Consider the following 18,537-nt stretch of genomic DNA (forward strand, 5'->3'; position numbering starts at 1 on the left):
TTAAAACACTCATCTAAAATTCATCAATAGCAGCAATAGCAGAAAGATGTTTTTTCCACCATAGATCAACAGCACAGGCCCTTAATTCATTACAAGCTGTGCATTGGCTTCTATGCATTTAGCTACACTGGATTGCCTGTAAAGATTATTTGCATTATTAACTATTCGATATCCTGAAACTTTAAATTCATCACTTTTGCCATCGGGTCATGTACATTTGTCATTTTAATCTATAAACCACAATGTTCCTGCCATCAGAATTAATAACAAAAAAATGACATTGTGATACTTAACTTGATTTTAATATCTGTTTCTTTTTTCCGCATGATTAGTTTAAAATAAAGACATTTAATACCAATCAGAACTTGTTACGGAAAACCACAGGGGGAGAGATAAGCTCAGTTGTGAGCAGTGAGGGATTAAAGTACATTGTTCTCTCGAGTTGTTAAATAACAATCCACTATTAAATAACTGCATTGCATGTGTTCACTCTCTTTAACCAATGCCTTTATCTGCTCTTATCTGATCTTTAAAAGTACAAAAGGGGTGTTGCTGTAGCAAGAGGAGTCGCAGTCTGGATACTGAGCATCAACATGAAGGACTCAGTGAGTTTGAAAGTGAGCCTGCCAGTGTTTGTGTTAGTGTTTGAGGTGATCATCATAGCTCTTTATGCTGTCTTTGTCACTTATGATGACGATACCAACGCAAAGCTGCAAAACAATGAGACCAGCCCCATGGAGAACTCCCTCTATCGCGACTACCCCTACTTTGCTGATGTGCAAGTGATGATCTTCATAGGCTTCGGTTGCCTGCTGGCTTTTTTCAGATTCTACGGCTTTGGCGGGATGGTCTTCAACTTTCTCACAGCTACATTTGCAATCCAGTGGGCAATCCTGATGCAAGGGTTCTTCCAGTTTTACTATGATGGGAAAATTCACCTGGGGGTGATCAACCTGGTGAATGCAGAGTTTGCCTGTGCTGTGGTGCTCATCTCCTTCGGGGCTGTGCTTGGGAAGACCAGTCCCGTTCAGCTACTGGTCATGGCTTCTCTTGAGATTCCTATATTTGCTGTGACAGAGTGGGCTGTACTCCAATACATTAGGATCAATGATGCAGGCGGCACTATTCTTATCCACATATTTGCCTGCTATTTTGGTCTAGGAGTGACATTTATGCTCTATCGGCCAAGTTTGAATGATGGACATGCTAAAGAGATCACTAGTTATCATTCAGATATCCTGTCTGTAATGGGAACCCTGTTCCTCTGGGTATTCTGGCCTTCATTCAACTCTGCGCTTACATTTAAAGGCGATGATCAGCACAGAGCAATACTCCACACCTTCATAGGTCTCTCCTCATCCACTATCACTGCCTTTGCACTCTCTGCACTATTCAATAAGAGAGGCAAGCTCACGATGGCTGATATCCAAAATGTGACTCTAGCAGGCGGTGTGACAGTTGGAGCTTCTGTGGACATGATGATTTCACCTGTAGCTGCATATGCACTGGGCGTCATGGGCTGTACTGCCTGTTTCTTTGGTTACAAGTACCTGACCCCCTTTATGGCTTATCGCATGAGGATCCAAGACCAGTGTGGTATTCACAACCTGCACGGACTGACTGGCATCATATCAGCCACAGCAGGGATCTGCGCCATCCTTCTCGCCACTGAGGAAACCTACGGGCCCAGCATGTACCAGATCTTTTCCCACCGTGCTCCACCCGAAGGAGATCCACAGCTGCTAGAACTGCAGAAGGTGATTCCTGGACTGAAGCCAGGCTTGGGACGCACTGCACGGGAGCAAGCGCTGTACCAGGTTGCGGCTGTCTTTACCACCATCGGAGCCTCTACAGTTGGTGGTCTGCTCACTGGGCTGGTCATGAAGTTTCCCTCCTTGGCATCTCCATCTGATAAGAACTGCTTCAATGATGAGCTTTTCTTTGAGCTGCCATCTGACATTTCCAGTGTAGAAGCCCCCTTAACCTATGAGGAAAAAGGGCAAATGAACCCCATGGACACCAAAGTCTGAGCTCTTGTACCTTATATTTTTTAACTTGTACTGAACTGTTTCCATAAATCTCACTTAGCATTTGCATACAAAAAAGCAATGGAAAAGTAACAGGCTGAAATATGAACTTTTTTGCAATATAATGTATTTAAAATAAACAGTTTAATAAAACATGATTCATTTTATCATTATTGTTATTTAAAAATGTGTGGAATCCAATTTCTTGCAAAAGGTATATGCTTAAATAAATCATTTGTCAAAATGAAATTAATTTAAACATTTGATTTTTTTTTAAATTTAGAATTAATGTGTGAAGACATATCAACAATAAGCCAGGGCATATTTGACACACATCGTCCCTTTAGAAATAGATATAAAATAATTTGTTAACTCACTGAAGTGTTACAAATACGACAGGAATAAAATAGAAGCCTAAACATGACATTTTCATAACACGACCATGATAGTGGAATCTGTACTAAAATCTGACATAGTTTTACGGTGTCAGATTTAACTCTAGATTGCCTCAAGGATACAAAAGTCCTGTCTATATAACAATCTCACTGTGCTTTACAATCACCAGACCAAAGTATGGCCCATGGTTCAGTCAATGACAACAAGCAACAACGCAGTTTGTGTTGTCATGTCTGCATTACATGCTGTTTCCAGAATTCACCGAACAAATTAGCTTATATGAAAACATAATCTCCTTTAATGGAAATTCATCATCATCATTATCATCAAGGTAACATATGTCATTCAGCATTTTTAACATCACCATCTAGTGCTACTTCATCGTTTTACAAATATTTTCAAATTTCATGTATTTCACATGTTTTGTGATATTTAAAAAATCATCTCTACTTTGAAAAACTATTGTCTGGACAAGTGAAATAGCCTCTATAAAAGCATAAAGAATATATGAGTTTATGTTATCAGCTGGACTTTTGACATCTGGGACTTCTTAATATACATGCATGGTTTATAAGCAAGTTTTGTCACGCTGTTCCGCAACTTTTTATCTGGGCATCATGGGCCTAAGTTGGAAGTGACCAATGTGAAATAATATATCTGCTGCATATAAGGTATCATCTCATTCAAGATAAGACAAGATAACTGAGGATGTAAACAAGCACTTTAAACTTGGCTCTACGAGAAGAGAAGATCATAATATAAAGGTAAAGTGAGTTTCCATGTCCTGCTTTGATTACATGTATGAATGGGTATGCCACTGTTACAAAGGTTAAATACATCACCAATCTTTTATGAACTGATAGGTTTGACACAATTCTTTATCTAATCATCAACTGTTCTCAAAAGTTGCTATGTGCTCTGATTTTTATCAAGCACACAATGCTGGTGCATGCTTTTATGTTGAGTGGATCACCTTCTTTATGGAAAAAGGGCAGTGTCTCTTGCGGAGGATGGCAACGCTGTTCCGGAGGCCGGCGACGCTGGTCTGGCAGTCGGCTACCTGGCCCCCCCGGCGTCCGTTGTTCCAGGACAGCTCGCATATAGCTCTCGGCCCCAGGTCATGCAGGTGCCACTGACAAGGGGACCAGAGATGACTTTTTAAGTAATGGTTTAAGTATTGCCAGCTTGAAGGCCTGTGGTACATAGCAGATTATTAGAGATAGGTTGATCATATTTCAGAATGAAGCAGTAATTAATGGTAGGGCATCTTTGGGCAATCCTCTGCATGTTTGCTATATCATCCTTTGCTATATCTATTAATCTCTTTTCAGTCTTGCCTCTGCATCTTTGCCTCCAAGTCGCTCAACCTTAGTTGTCCCTTTGATATACTCGCTGGCCATTCCGGTCAATCCCAACTGAAATCTTAACACCTTTACCTCCAGCTCTGCTTCATGTCTTTTTGTCAGTGCTCCTGTGTCCAAAAAGTACATTATAGCAGGTCTCACTAGCATCTTGTAAACATTCCTTTTCACACTTGCTGCTATCCTCAAATCGTCCCCTTATCACGAATCATCCCTGATACTTGTCCCCGCCTAGATTTGTTGATATTCTTGGGATCAACTGTCCATGATCTCACCTTTGACTCAAGAATACCTTGGTATACAGAAGAGTTCATAGTCGACTGGCTGAAAAAACAAGTCAAAATCATCACCACTATCACCAATGTGGTGACAGTTATGTCACGTTCCTGGGTCTTTTGACCGAGCATTTTAAGTTTTAGTTTATTTTGAAGTTGACTAGGTCAGCTAAGTTCATTTGTTTATTAGATTCCCCTTGTGTTTACTACCCATGTATTTAAGTTTCCCTCACCCTTTGTTTCATGTTTGCATGTTTTATGTTAGCAAGTTTGTGTTGTCATGTCTGCATTCCATGCTGTTTCCTGTTTTATTGTGAAAGTCCTTGTCCTATGTGCAGTGTGTCTAATGTGTGTGTGAATGGGTGGATGACTGGATATGTAAAGCGCTTTGGGGTCCTTAGGGACTAGTAAAGCGCTATATAAATACAGGCCATTTACCATTTTTGTTTTTGTACCTTTTTATCAGCCTAATTAAACGGCTCACTTTTTGTTCCTATTAAGTTGGTTTCCACACGTTGGTTTGTCTGCACCTGGGTCCACTACTTGCACTCCACACAGTTTGACTTTGCACACTGTGAGAAGTTAATGTGAGGATTTGGTGTTGACATGCTGTGTTTGGGTTTCTCCAAATGTGGCGCTATGCATTAAGTATCTAACATTGTTCCACAAGTCTTGTGGTTTGTTCAGATGCAGCTTTGCAAAGCTAAGCAACTTGGCTGCTGCATTGTTTTTATAAACAGGAAGCTTTTACCTGTAGAGTGACATGCAGGTTCTCTGAAGCTTGCACAGTCTGACCGCGTTGTGAGTTTGATGGGATGTCCACTCCTGGGAAGATTATGTTATCACAAACCTGAATGTTCTAGACCAGCACATTTTCATAGCATTTGTTTTTATAGAGGTAGCCCCACTAGCTGATGGTCAGTGAAAACACTACATTTGATGAGCAGCACCTACTTAAAATAAATGGAAGCCGTGAGGCTCACTCTTATGGATGATAATTTTTCAACTGTACTGCAATTACCATTAGCTCCTAGAAACTCTTATCTCAAGCATTGATTGTTCAAAGGGTAAATGCTACCACTGCCTTAAATAAGGCTCTCCGATAAATGCAAAGTACAGACCTAAGTGACCTTTAATCCAAGAAGCCTAATGTCGCAACCAAAGGACTTTAAAGAAATTAAGTGATGGTAACTGATATTAATTCTTGGTTTACACAAAGTAAAATTTCTTTTGCATTTTATTTCTGTGTTGTTGTTGTTTTTATGCTGCTTTAGGTCTTTTCAGTGACCCATTCATTTCACAGGGTTAAACATTGACACAGCAGAAGAAAGTTGTTTTAAAAGAATTCTTACCAAGTTAAAAGCAAAGAGAAGAAAAGGGATTTATTACACAATATTAAATGTGCTATGACTTGAAAAGCAAGTGTCAAAAAACTACTTACTCACTTATTATAAGTGGAATATATTGTTAAGCATACAAAAGCTTGTCTGGAGCACTCTTAGATAATCATTTATTTTATTAGAGCAAATATTACAAAATTAATTACTGTGTCATTTTGTAAAAACAAAAAAACAAAAATAGAGATGTTGTACTTAATTAGCTTTCAAATGCACCATCAAAAAACAGGTCCACCAAAAAATGTCATTGAAATGTTACATAAAATACACATTTTATGTTAAAACTTTCACATTCAGGAGAGCAGTGATTCTCAAACTGTCGGGGAGTTAAAAGAACATGAATTTTCTTTTCTTTTTAATTTAACAAACCCAAAAAGAGTTTGTGAATGCTATTACTCTGAGCTTTATTTAAGTAAAAATCCACTCGGATCCTGTTTATTATTAATAATTGTTTGAAATTGTGGGTCCCGTCCTCTTGTTAGCTAGTTAACTAGTTTGAGAGCCAATGAATCAGAGAAGTGCAGCACTTCTCTACTTCACAACTGCACAGACGCGTTTCCATTTTTCATATAATAATAAACACTGACATCCTGTGGTGACAGATTGGGCCTGAAAAAAAAAACAGCCATTTGAGTCATCTCAGCATCAGCAGCTGTGCACGTCTCAGAGATGGTTGGCATAGCCTTCCTCATTGTCTGCAGAGTCAATGGTTTTTGTTCGCTGAGTTTGCACGGAAGCATACAGATCAGACACGGTGGAGAGGGCGTCCGTGTTACCGTCATCCTCCTTCTCTGACTCCGGTGGCTCCCCTAACTGCATTACATCTGAGTACTGTATCTGCGGACAGCTGTGACCAGCCTGCAGCCTGGGGCCCTTTAAGGTCAGGTTGGCATAGCAGTCGTGGTTTTTGGACTGGAAGAAGAAACAAAAAACAATGTAAACATGATCACACTTCAATGCAATGAACTAGTAAAACTCTCCTTTCTGTCTGTGAAAAGACTTTTAACTAACTAAATTTAATGCTTGCGATGTTTTAATATAAGAAAAAGAAGTGTAATTTCAACAGTACATCTCAATTTTCTTATGTGATAAAGAAATGCTGCTTTAGTAGATGAAAGAAATCTGTGAGTGCAACTCTATGCTTTTAAATTGTAAGAAATACATATGTGCTTTTCCTCATCTTTTTAAAAAAAATTTTGCTGTGGACCCACTGTAAAAAAAAACAACAACAGAAATTTCCTTAGTAGATATTTTAAAATAATAATATTTTTTTCATCGTTTAATCATTTAGCTATTATTTAATTACTTTGGTTTAATTGGTTTATTATCACTGGCACTGGAGAAGCCTTTATTGGCATGAAAAGGTATAAAACTGAGAGTTAAAAATTAAATAACAATTAAAAATAATAAAGCTATGCCCTTCTTCACATTGGGCCAGGCGGCCAGTTTGGAGTCTTTTCTGGGCCAATTCTGGATCCCAGGCCTTATGTTTGACACCCATGGGTTAGTAGGTCTAGACTGACCTATGCTAGAGGACCACTTTTCATGTTCCTACTATTACCTAATCTAATATCATACAGCTGTATTTTACTTTTTCTGGAGAGATATTGTCATGAAGGTTTAATAACCTGTATGAACAGACAGAGAGCCCAAAGTGAAGCCAGAATAAACGATCTCAAACCAAAGAGTTTCAAAGAATCTACCTGTAAGTCTGATCTGACTCTCCGCTGATACTTCCCATTTGAAGAGCTGAGTGATGAGTGAGGGGGATTGTCTTCTGTTAACAAAGTTACGCCTGTGGAGAAATATCATCACGCTATAATCTGATACAAGTGTACTAAAGCATGTGCACAGCCAGACGCACGACCGCTTGCACCTACTTGTTTGCAGGTAGCTTACGTTTCCATAAATAGGATTTTCTTCCATCTGCCTCAAGCTCTGACTAAAATTGGGAACACAGAAAGGAAAACGGAGTTCTTCACATGCAGATCTGTTTTACTGTAATTTGTTAACAATAAAAACCACGCTACACACCTTTGCCGTCTTCTCAGTGGACATCTCCATTTTCCTAATACAAGATAAAGATGAATATATTCACAACTGGATTGTTTTCAGGGGGTTTTGTGTTAATTCCCATAAAATGCTGACTTTAACTTGCATTTGGATTTCTGATGTATTTTTGTTACAGGTAAAATGTAAAAATGTTACATTTAATTAAATCTGGTCAAATCAAATGTATTTGATTGATATGCATTCAGTTTATACAAGCACTTTTTTTTTAAATAATTGAGTATTAGAATAAACAACTCTTTGATAATATATTTCAGTTGCATTTTACTCAAACTATAGTGTCATGTTTACTGTGGGTGAAGAATCTTTTTTTTTTTTTTGAGTGAGGATAGAGTAAATAATGTCATTACCTGAGCCAAATTTTGATACACAACAAAAAATATTCCATGCCAGTGAGATGATCAGCGCTGCACTGAGAACTCCTAAGGTCGCTTGTAATTCCTTAGATACACAACCCAACTGTGAAGCTAGAAAAAAGAAAAACAAATATGAGTCACTTTAAATTAATAAACTATGTTTGAGCAACACTCACTGACCTCATAGTTAATCTCATGCATGAAGACAGAAAACTGCTATGTATGTTTTTAAAAAATCAAAAGACAGTTTTTTTTACATAGCTGTGTCTTTAACTTTCTGTCCATCCATCCACTGCCTACCATTTACACATGTGCTCATTGTAGAGCTCACAATCAACTTAATGCAATGTGTATGAATTGTGAATTGAATGTGGGAAGAAATGGAAGCACTGTGAGAAAATGACTTAGCTTCACACAGAAATACCCTACTCACAAAGTGAGTGCTGTGCTTCATCACTGCACCACGCAACACAGAAAGCTAATTTTAGCAATTTGGGACGCCTTTTTTTTCCCTCTTTAGTTCACATTTTAAACAGATATTAAATAAGTGACTACTACTGATAATAACAATATTAATGAAGAATAACCATCCATGCATCATGTAAAGTTTTTAAAATATGAATAAACAAAATAAAAATTGTTTTTTTATATATCTCTTTAAAAAATGCAGAACTAGAGGTACATGCTTGAAAGTGGATTGTTCAAACAATGCTGAAGGAAATTGGGCAATAAAGCAAAATGTGAAAACATGCACAGCATCAGAGTCCTTGAGCAATACATCTACACCAGCACTGAGCAGCAGAAAATGTGGTTTTGCTGAGAAACCTGCATGCATGGATGTGTGATGTGTGCAATGTTTGCTGCAGGAATACAGACCGAGCAAAAGCATCTTGGGCGCATTTCCTACCCCAGAAACCATTTGCAGTGCTTTTTGATATACTATGTTTAACATGTTCCTGAAGCCTCATCGATCTCTAGTGAGTTAAAACATTCAGTCGACACACTGTTGGTTTTTGGTTTGCCACTGAATCACATAAAAAGACTGACTGTAACTGTAACTCTTAACTGTGTAGCTGTGGTGTGCAATATCTCGTATAACTTTCAGCTGAATTTTGCTCATCTTCACCGTGAACGAAGGAGCACTTTAACGTGTTTGGACTCTGCAGTGGTGGAAATGGGTCCACATTCTGCCCGAGTAATATCTGGTGCATAGGATCTCTGTTACAAATCTAAATAAATAATTTAGCTTTGGTAATGCATCGCCTCATTAAAATGAGACACATTCTACGATCTTACACAGTATTGCTTTTTGCCTTTGGGCAAACTGCACCGTCCTAATTAAACTGCTGATGCCTCTGAGCGGCTGATGCCTTGTGTACAGACTCACAGCATTCTGTTTAATCAGAATGCTGTGAGTCTGTACACAACAGACACTTCACTTGTCAGCTGTGAAGGCGTGGGAGAAGCTGTGTATAAAAGAAACCTACCTTTTAGTAAGCTCAGTTTTGGGGGATTTTCTTTGTTTGTTTTTGGTTGCTGTGATCAGTTATTTAAAGCACTATTCACTGATTTAAAAACAAAGTTGGAAACATTTTTATCATCCAGCTCCTGCCCCCTTGGCTGAAGTCCTACTGACTCTAATTTTGGATATGTTTCTCTCTCCGGCAGCATCTCAGGCAGGGGTGAGCGGTTAGTTTTCCCAAGGTGCCACATGAGAAACTGCAACTGCTAGGGAACCAACAAGCTGAACAGTTCTGCGCTATATTAATTACATCTCTTTATAAGCTTATTGGTGTGCCCAGTGTAGTTTAATTCCTGGAATGATCTTTGTCACATTGTGCCAGACAGCATACAGTTTATTTTTCAGCACTTTATTTTTTCAAAACTTTAAAATTACATCTGGAAAGTACTGAGATTCTGTTAAACGTCTGTTAGAGCAATAACAGAAAAGATGGGGAAGTCCCACAAAAGCTGCTAATCAAAATGCAATCTGATATGAAAATCAACCTTTTTTACTCCCTCTAAAGTCAAACCAGTAAAGCTTAATTCAATATAAAAGCAACATAAGAAGCATCACAAGCACTAACACTAACCATCTTTATTTATAAATAATGTAAAACCTGATCTAACTCTAAGGAAAACTCTTGGCTTACATTACTGTGAAATCTAACGATGTTTGTATCTTCATTCAAGACTTACCTTGCTGAGTGGAGCTGCAATTTTCTGCCATGGCAGTGAAGTTTAACCAAGGACAATCCAAACTATACTCTGAAAACAAACGTCTACTAAATCTTTTACACCTGTACTCTGTCTTTGACAAGCAGTTCTACAGAACTCGCTGCATGTTTGTGCTCACGCAGTATGATGTGACACCAGCGTGTTTGCTTTTTTTTCTTAAAGGACTGTTACAGGATGTGTGCTTTTGCAGAAAACCACAAACTTTTTTTAGACTACAAGACAGATCAGGTACCAAGGCTGAAGACCTGCCCTTTCAGTGTTAAGGAATACGACATGAACACGTTTGATTTAAGGGGATATATCCTTTTTACTTTAAATATCCTGAAAAAGACATTTAATTATCTTTGAGGCACTAAATATAATCCTTTAATTATTTCACACAACATCTGGATACTATGTGACAACATATTAAGAATGAGAGCAAATTCTCTCCGTGGAGATAAAAACATTTCTAGTGGGGACAAATATTTGTAACTACTACAGCACAAACTCCAGTGGTTATGATTTTTACACATGTATGCATACAGATAAAAGAATCCATGAAAAGCAGTGATTTGTATATGAAAAATAAATAATAATAAAATGAGATTAAAAAAATAAAAATGCTAACTACGACCTTTAAGAAAGAAAAGTGTTTAATAAGTGCAAACGACTAGGAAATTTAGACATATGAGGTAACAGATGTCAGTGATGGAACTTGGAAGCATCCTGTCAAAGTAATGGATCAAGTCATAAACCAAAATAAATGGTATCTTTGTTGTAATCCTGCAGATGTCTTTATATATCTTTAAAGTCAGTCGTGAGCTGCTGGGTCAAAAATATGCCAGTGGCCATGACAGAAAGTGAGGTTAACCAATTATTCTGGTAACAGTCTGACACATTCAGCACATGGTGGTGTTCACTGATTTAACTTTTTCATGCTGACCTCTTTACTTGGCAACACACACCTTAAATTAGTTGTTCATATTTCATAGCTGCAACATCAGACAACAGGAATTAGAGCAGCAAGAAGGTGTTAATGGATGTGTTTACAAACCAGAGGCCCAGTTTTTTAAGTCACATCCTAGTTTTGGTCACTTTGGGGGTAAAATATGAGTTTTTAGCTCTCTTAGCATCTTATTCTCATATCATCCAGATAAATCTGTTGGTATTTGGCTTTCGGTTTGTTCAAATCACTGTCAGACGTAAGACGAATATTTGCATACATTCTGGGAATTAATTTCACCCGGTTCAGCAATCATTCTTCAGGATTCATTTATAGTGCTGAACTGCAGCTCCTAAATCTTCTGCATACAAACGTGCAGGAGCTGGCAGCCTGCTGATCAGCCCCATGTCAGCAGGCTGAACACTAGTTCAGGATGAGAGGAGCAAATGATAAGACTCTCACGGTCCATTTACTGAAGGAAGCGTGGGTTGAACACGCAGACAGCAGTGCAGTCATTTATTTGCCTTCTTCTGTGTATAAAGTGTCACATTTTGAATATTAAATTAAACCAGATGTGGGAAGGATTGTTCCAATCATCATTTTGGGCATCTGAGTTATTTTCGGTTTAAACATTGATTCAAAAGTTACTGGTGCTGACATCTGACATGGATGAAAATTCAGTAAAGAGTGGCTCAAGACATTTAGGCTGTCTTAGCTATCCCACCCAACACTGGGTGAGTTATTCTTCTGCAAGGAGTGTGGGCTATAGGTTAAAGCATGTCCACCTTTATACCACTGCACTCAAGCAGATATTTAAAGTCATGGATCTGCTCAACCAGGCAAATCCAAAATGTGAGATCTTTTCATAATTTGTTAAAAGGAATGGCGCAGAAAGAGCTGTTACACTGTTAATTAAATGGACTAACTGAAGCGCTGCTCATCACACTGTATGTATAATATCCTAGCTGTGTTACTCCATCCCGCTGCTTATATTCTCCACCTATAGGATCATTCTAATGCTACAGTGTATTTATTAATAGGAACAAATAAGACGAAGGAAACTAAAACTGACAGTTGTGGGAATGCTTGTGTTATAGTTAGGTACACCGGTCAAAAACACATAAAGCCACATTAACCACAGTGCGTCAGAAACTTTCCGTTGTAAACAACTGCAGAGGTTTTCACTTGTATTAAGAGAGTTTTTGAGATACCACCATGCTATCTGCTATGCAGACATTAATTTATTTATTTTTTTTATCTTCTGGTTTGTCTACCTTTGGCTACCCTCTTGTCACTCAGTGTGGTTTATCAAAGTCAGTCCCAGTGTTAGAAATTGATGTAGAAATCTATGTACATGTCTTGTGCAACACCGCTTCCAAAAAAGTTAGGACCCTGCGAAAAATGTAAGTAACAACAGAATGCCAACATCTGCAGATCTCATGAACCTATATTACGACAAAACAGAAAACATCAAATGTTTAAACTGATACAATTTCATGAAAAATATTTTCATTTTGAATTTGATGGCAGCAACACATCCCACAAAAGTTAGGACAGGAGCAAGAAAAGGGCGGAAACGTAAATGTTGGGACTAAAGATGGGCAGAGGTTCAACAGTTTGCAGAGAACTGTGTCTACAAAATGTGGAACAGTTTCAAAATAAAGTGCATAAAATGTTCATCATAAAATGAGAAGACTGAATACCTCCTAATCTACAGTCCACAACATCATCAAAAGATTCACATAATCTGGAGACCTCGCAAAGAACAAGGCTGAAAATCAGTAATGCATATTTCAACAAGACAATTTACATTTACATTTATTTACATTTTACACAGGGTCACAACTGTTGTGCAGCCTCATGTGCAACACAGACATGTCACGGTGTAGCCTGTCATATACTGTCATATACATTAAGCTTTTGGATTATATTTAGCCTTAATGCGAATCAAGGGATTTTAATGCCTCACCCACCTCCATTCGTGTGCCCCTGGCCCTTCATAAAAACATGGTGATTCAACTTAATGTTCCTGTTATTAACGTTTTAGATGCTGGTGCAAAATAAAAAGCCCTGAAAACAAACAGCTGTTATACACAGTCTACTTCACATCCACATCCAGCCCAACGACGGTGTTAAAGATGGACGACGTGGCTCCACTTCATCCACGCTACAAAGTTTGTTTGTTTGTTTTTCCTCTAGGTGGCGGTAATGCACCACTAAGCTCTACGCATGCGCCATGAAATATGGAGAAGAAGAAGAACTCCTCTTACCCCGCCCCCTCCTCAGCTCCCGTCCTCTACTCCTCAAACTGCTGATGTGGTACTAATTTCAGCCTCCACCTCTGCAAACATGTTCAACTTCACATCAAAACTTTTGCTGCTTTTTCTCCTGGCCTTCCCCTGCGGTCTGATATCAGTTGGTAAGCATTTATTTATGTATTTATTTCACTTGAAAGCAGGCAGATACATTTGTAGCCTCACTCCGCTGCTGGTCAGAAGTTTTTCGCCTAACATATTGACGTGGCACAGTCACGGGGCGATCCGACAGCTTTCTCCACAGCTGGGTCAGCTGCTAACGTGAATATAAGGCAGGTTTTATTCTTAAACATCTAGAGATATACAATAGTCTGTCGCTTTTGTTGTGAATTAAAGAAAAAGCGGTCTTTTTCTTCGTAAGAAGAAATATATACACGTCACGCAAAGTTTAGTTTCCCTTTGGAGCCACAGAGCAGCTTTTTAATATGAATGTATGAAGTGGCCGAGGATGTAAGAGCAGCTGGAGGCTCCCTCTCTTTTCTGGGACACGTCACCATAGATAAGATGTTCGTACTGTTTGGCTCTGCTGGTTTCTGCCCTGCTGACACACATTCAAGTGTCTTTGCTCCTGTTTCATTGAAATTGGAGGCAAGGTTGCCAGATTTATTACAACCGCTTTTTATTTGATTTTTCCTTGCTTAAGTGTATATTAGATTTTCGCCCACATTTCCATTGCTTTTCTTCTTTAAATAACCATCTATCACTTCATCACGTGACTTGATACAGACATAATCTGACATAAATTGCTATGAAATAAATAAATACTGTCTGTGTGACGATGATGGCCAAATGCAGCACTTTCTTGTCTGTTTTACACACTGAATTAACAAAGATTACAAGCTCAGATTGTCATATGAAAACTGCTAAAACATTTTTCATGTGTGTTAACCAGCATCATTCCCGTAATCCATTCATGTCTTCACTGTGGCTTCTGACTCGCAGGCCACGTTTATGCCGACTCAGACTCGGCCGAGGACATTGTCGAGGACTCAGATGCTGCAGTAGATGAAGAGGAAGATGATGAAGATGTCCTTGTTGAAGAGGATCAGATGCAAACCTCGGTATGTACAGTGATGGCGCAGCACGATTAGGCATACTAGTGGTGGTTTTACAATGTAAAGTTGTGTGTGTCATCAGGAAGGACACGAAGATGACTCCGACGAAGCGGCGGACAAACTGTTAGCTTCTCACCCTGATGCCGACACGACGATCATCTTCACCACGGGAGAAGGTTGGTCTTGCTGGTTTTGTTAATAATTGCTAGAAAACTAAAGCAAAAAGCTTAATTAGTTGTTTCATGGTGTAGAAGCCAGTTTTGTGGCCGTGTTAAACACATGGTATCTTCACATTTGTGTTTTTACTTTTATTCATTATTTACTTCTGGTCATGACACTTTTAGAGTTTCCTGCCAATGAAATTGTGCGGTTCCTGGTGGGTTTCTCCAACAAGGGTAGTCAGGAGTTCACCGTTCAGTCATTGGAGGCCTCCTTTCGTTATCCCCAGGACTTCCAGTTCTTCATCCAAAATGTAAGTGACACAATGTGCCGCATATCCTGCTGTAAAATGTTAATGTAAAAAGTTCATAACTAAAGAGATTTAGCTATGAAATTAAATGTTATTGGCTGCCTTTAAGGCCGCTCATGGTGTACATCTTCCACCTCTAACTACCACATGCACCAGTATATAAAATGTAAGAGGTGAGATGGGGCTGTTCGATATAACGATATATATCGGATGACGATATAAAAACGTCTATCGTTTCATTTTACGCTATCGTTTGTTTCATGGTGTCGCAAAATAAACTGTTTACGGCAATATTTTTTAATCGTTTTGATGGTCACTGTAGTGGGTATATTAATTTCTTAAAGTTCTCTCTTTCTCTTATATTTAATATAACCACACTACTGACAGACAATCGCCTGTTTTTATGCGTTGTCGTTAGCAACAGCAACGGTAAAACCATCGCATGTCCGCTTGTTTATGTTCCACATAAACCTTTCATAATAAAGCTCAACATCCTGTTGAGACTTTTCAAAATAAACTGAATCACGTATTAACGGATGAGGAGCAAAAAGAGCCGCCAGGTGCTAAAAAATAAACCTTAGACTCAAACGTTAGAACAGGCTTTTCCCCGCAGCACGCCGTGTAATAAATGCTCACAAAGAAAACAGCGGCCGTTACAACTTATGTCTAAAAATGTATAGTTTCAATTAAAACACTCAACTCCAGGTACATGACACGCAGCTGGAAACATTTCACGCAAGTCGAGCTGCCTGAGATTCACAGAATTTACAGAAAATGTTAAATTTTTGTGATTTATATCGTTATCAGACGATAGATGTCTTATATCGGGATATGAGATTTTGGTCATATCGCACAGCCCTAAGGTGAGAGCATTTGCACTGAGCGCCTCATAACTCTGGAACAACCTGGTTGACATGGTTGGTCACTTTTTTTTAAGTCATGCCTTTAAACCTTTAAACATACTTTTATGGCAAGACTTTCCCTGAGTTTATATCAGGGTTTAGGTTTCTTTGAATTCTCTTTTTATTTCCTATGTTCATTACTTCTGTTTTATTCTCTTGAATGTTGAGAAATGCTGAAAAAATACATATAAACACTCTCTATTCCTTTCATGTCTTAATGAAAAATAAAGTAAAAAAAATGTTAAGGGTGGGATTGTACATCCATCCTTTCTTCCATTTATCCAGTTCAGGATCGTGGCAGGGGCAGGAGTCTATCCCAGCTACCACAGGGCGACAGACTGGTGACCTCTTGGGCCGGTCGCCAGTCTGTTGCAGGGCTAAAACACGCAGACAGCCATTCACACTCACATTCACACCTATGGGCAATTTATAATCCCCAGTTAACCGAACCCCACTAACTCCCACATGTCTTTGGACTGTGGGTGGAGGCCAGAGTACTCTGAGAAAACCCACACAGACTCAGGGAAGAACATGAACTCCACACTGAATTGTGTAACAGAACAACTTAAATATCTGAATGATGCAGAAACATTAAAGTAAAATGATGTTTATTATATTTGTGCACATGCTCTCTTCATTTGTGAATTTCCCATTTCTGGGACTAGCAAAGGCTACTTTGTTTAGCTTTAATGAAACCTCAGAAATGGCAGCACGGTGTTAGAGATCAGCACTGTTGCTTCAAAGCAAGAGGGTTCCAGGTTCCCGGAGCGTTTCGTGTGGTGTTTGCACATTCTCCCCGGATTCTCTCCGGGTACCCCAGCTTTGTCTAAAGACGCTGATGTTAGGTTAACTGAGGAAACCAAACTAGCTCATGTCATACTTTCAGAAAATGATTTCTTAGTGTTTTGTGTGTTTATAGTTCACAGCTTTGCCCCTGAACACTGTCGTCAAACCACAAGCTCAGGCCTCCTTCGAGTACTCCTTCATCCCAGCACAGCCAATGGCCGGTCGCCCATTTGGACTTGTAATCCTGCTCAACTATCAAGACACTGAGGTAAAATAAGTGTTATTGTTTTAAAAGTTTATTTATTTATTGTTTTTACTGAGAGAAGGTGGCAGGGGGTAGAATGTGAAGATATCAGGCAGTAACTGTCAGGAATATTTTTCACAGCACACCTAATGATTATTCATGATTCATGAATATTAAAAGCCTTGAAGAAATCTTCATCAGCACTACATTTTGTTAGCAACTATTTTTTTTTCTCTCTCTCTCCCATAATTTGGATTTCCAGGACGGTCCTTACTGTCATCATTTCCCCCTGCTGAGCTTTGACTGCTTTTTTCTGCACTATTAACAAATACTGAGTCATTTTAATGACACGTTTTAAAGAGAAGCTCCTAAATTTTGTTTTCCCTGTTTGTCTTTTGACTTCTCTTTTGTAAAAAATAAATTTAGGGCAGCGTGTTCCAGACTGCCGTTTACAACCAGACTGTCACCATCACTGAACGAGAAGAGGGACTGGATGGAGAAACGTAAGCTTTTCTGCTTTTTATTATGTAAAGGCAAAATTGAAAACGCAAATGAAGTGTTTTGTGTCTTTTTAATTCCACTGGAGAAAAAGAAAAATGGAAATGTCCAAAATTGTATTTGTCACGTCGTTTTGGCACATCCGGCTCTCTGCAGCTCTCCCAGAAGATTGCACTGCATGTACAAACCTGCAAAAGGAGGTGTGAAATTGTCACAAAGAGACTCGCAGCCAGGATTGTGCTGCTGGTGTAAGACGTGCAAACTGTTGGCAGAAATATTAGTCGAGCTGAAGACAGCGTATTCCTTCTGGGAAAAAAAATCGAACATAAAATTTGCAATCGAGGTTGATAAATGGAGAAATCTGGCTTCTTCTTGTTTTTTGTGCTCTTGTGTATTTGTAACTTGGAGTTTTTGCTTTTATTTGCAGAATGTTTATGTACGTGTTCCTGGCGGGACTGGTATCCCTGCTGCTCTTCGGGATGTACCAGGTCCTGGACTCGAGGACGGTATGTGCTCGTCATCCCTGGCTTTTCTGTTTTTATCTAAGGATATTTTGTCTGCCTATTAGATGAAATGAGGCGCATCTTTGTAAATCAGTGTAAATGTGAAGAAATGTTTCTGGTAAAGTCAGCATGATGGTGAATAAATTGGATTTAACATGACATAATGTGGTCTTTCTACCTTTGTGTGTGTTCTGCAGAAAAAGAGGCTTTCTTTGAAAATAGAAAAGGGCACTGCTGGAATAAATGATGTGGACATCAGCTGGATTCCTCAGGAGACTCTTAATGCCATGAGTAAGTTCATTTTGCCCAGCTGTTATGATTACACTGCTCCACTCACCCTCTGCTTTGTTTTGTTTTCTTACTGTGATTTTGATTTCTGAGTATTTGATCTTTACTTCCTGTGTTTCAGACAAGGCTTCCCCTAAAGCATCCCCCCGGAAACGAACCAAGAGGGCGGCTGGGACAGACCAATAAACGTGCTGGCTTCCCTTTGTCGTTATAATCTTGATCAAACTTTCAGAACACCTCGCAACAATAACTCAGTTCAAATTTACAAAGAATGCAAATGTTTGAGAATCGGAGCTCGATACAGTCTCAAGGTATTACATGCTGAGAGGATCCTGTGCTCTCATTGGACCATGACCATTTAAACACTAAGAAGACTGAACTGTGGCTCATTTTAAAGGGACTTTTGTATCTGTGTGTGTGTGTGTGTGTGTG

At 38.9% G+C, this 18,537-nt stretch overlaps 3 protein-coding genes across 3 annotated transcripts; 2 read left to right on the forward strand and 1 right to left on the reverse strand.

Moving 5' to 3' along the window:
- The first annotated feature begins 581 nt into the window (after positions 1-581).
- LOC308402660 (ammonium transporter Rh type B-like) lies at positions 582-2,216 on the forward strand. Its single transcript, XM_080891650.1, has one exon. It carries the CDS (start codon positions 594-596, stop codon positions 2,028-2,030), a length of 1,437 nt encoding a protein of 478 aa, XP_080747776.1. The 5' UTR covers positions 582-593; the 3' UTR covers positions 2,031-2,216.
- A 3,401-nt stretch (positions 2,217-5,617) lies between these two features.
- Positions 5,618-13,197, reverse strand: LOC308403097 (uncharacterized protein). Its single transcript, XM_080892348.1, has 6 exons — positions 13,019-13,197; positions 7,877-7,993; positions 7,491-7,524; positions 7,337-7,398; positions 7,160-7,251; positions 5,618-6,368 (listed from the first exon to the last, which is right to left on the reverse strand). Exons 1-6 carry the CDS (start codon positions 13,044-13,046, stop codon positions 6,120-6,122), a joined length of 582 nt encoding a protein of 193 aa, XP_080748474.1. The 5' UTR covers positions 13,047-13,197; the 3' UTR covers positions 5,618-6,119.
- A 109-nt stretch (positions 13,198-13,306) lies between these two features.
- LOC308402755 (translocon-associated protein subunit alpha-like) lies at positions 13,307-18,392 on the forward strand. The gene is made up of 9 exons (XM_080891845.1): positions 13,307-13,464; positions 14,303-14,421; positions 14,498-14,591; positions 14,760-14,887; positions 16,706-16,840; positions 17,243-17,319; positions 17,742-17,820; positions 18,015-18,108; positions 18,227-18,392. Exons 1-9 carry the CDS (start codon positions 13,395-13,397, stop codon positions 18,289-18,291), a joined length of 861 nt encoding a protein of 286 aa, XP_080747971.1. The 5' UTR covers positions 13,307-13,394; the 3' UTR covers positions 18,292-18,392.
- The last annotated feature ends 145 nt before the right edge of the window (positions 18,393-18,537 follow it).

Source organism: Rhamphochromis sp. 'chilingali', assembly GCF_963969265.1.
Source record: "Rhamphochromis sp. 'chilingali' genome assembly, chromosome: 9".
In the NCBI taxonomy this organism is placed as follows: Eukaryota; Metazoa; Chordata; class Actinopteri; order Cichliformes; family Cichlidae; genus Rhamphochromis; species Rhamphochromis sp. 'chilingali'.

What these genes read in the sequence shown, in the direction of transcription:
- LOC308403097 (XM_080892348.1), bottom strand. Translation starts at nt 13,046, where the DNA reads ATGAAGGGCCAGGGGCACACGAATGGAG. An exon ending in TGTATCAAAATTTGGCTCAG is followed by an intron (nt 7,525 to 7,876) that starts GTAATGACATTA and finishes ATCTTGTATTAG; the next exon opens with GAAAATGGAGATGTCCACTG. An exon ending in GAGTCAGATCAGACTTACAG is followed by an intron (nt 6,369 to 7,159) that starts GTAGATTCTTTG and finishes TTCTTCTTCCAG; the next exon opens with TCCAAAAACCACGACTGCTA.
- LOC308402755 (XM_080891845.1), top strand. Translation starts at nt 13,395, where the DNA reads ATGTTCAACTTCACATCAAAACTTTTGCTGCTTTTTCTCCTGGCCTTC. An exon ending in TCAACTATCAAGACACTGAG is followed by an intron (nt 16,841 to 17,242) that starts GTAAAATAAGTG and finishes AAATAAATTTAG; the next exon opens with GGCAGCGTGTTCCAGACTGC. An exon ending in GAGGGACTGGATGGAGAAAC is followed by an intron (nt 17,320 to 17,741) that starts GTAAGCTTTTCT and finishes TTTTATTTGCAG; the next exon opens with AATGTTTATGTACGTGTTCC.
- LOC308402660 (XM_080891650.1), top strand. Translation starts at nt 594, where the DNA reads ATGAAGGACTCAGTGAGTTTGAAAGTGAGCCTGCCAGTGTTTGTGTTA.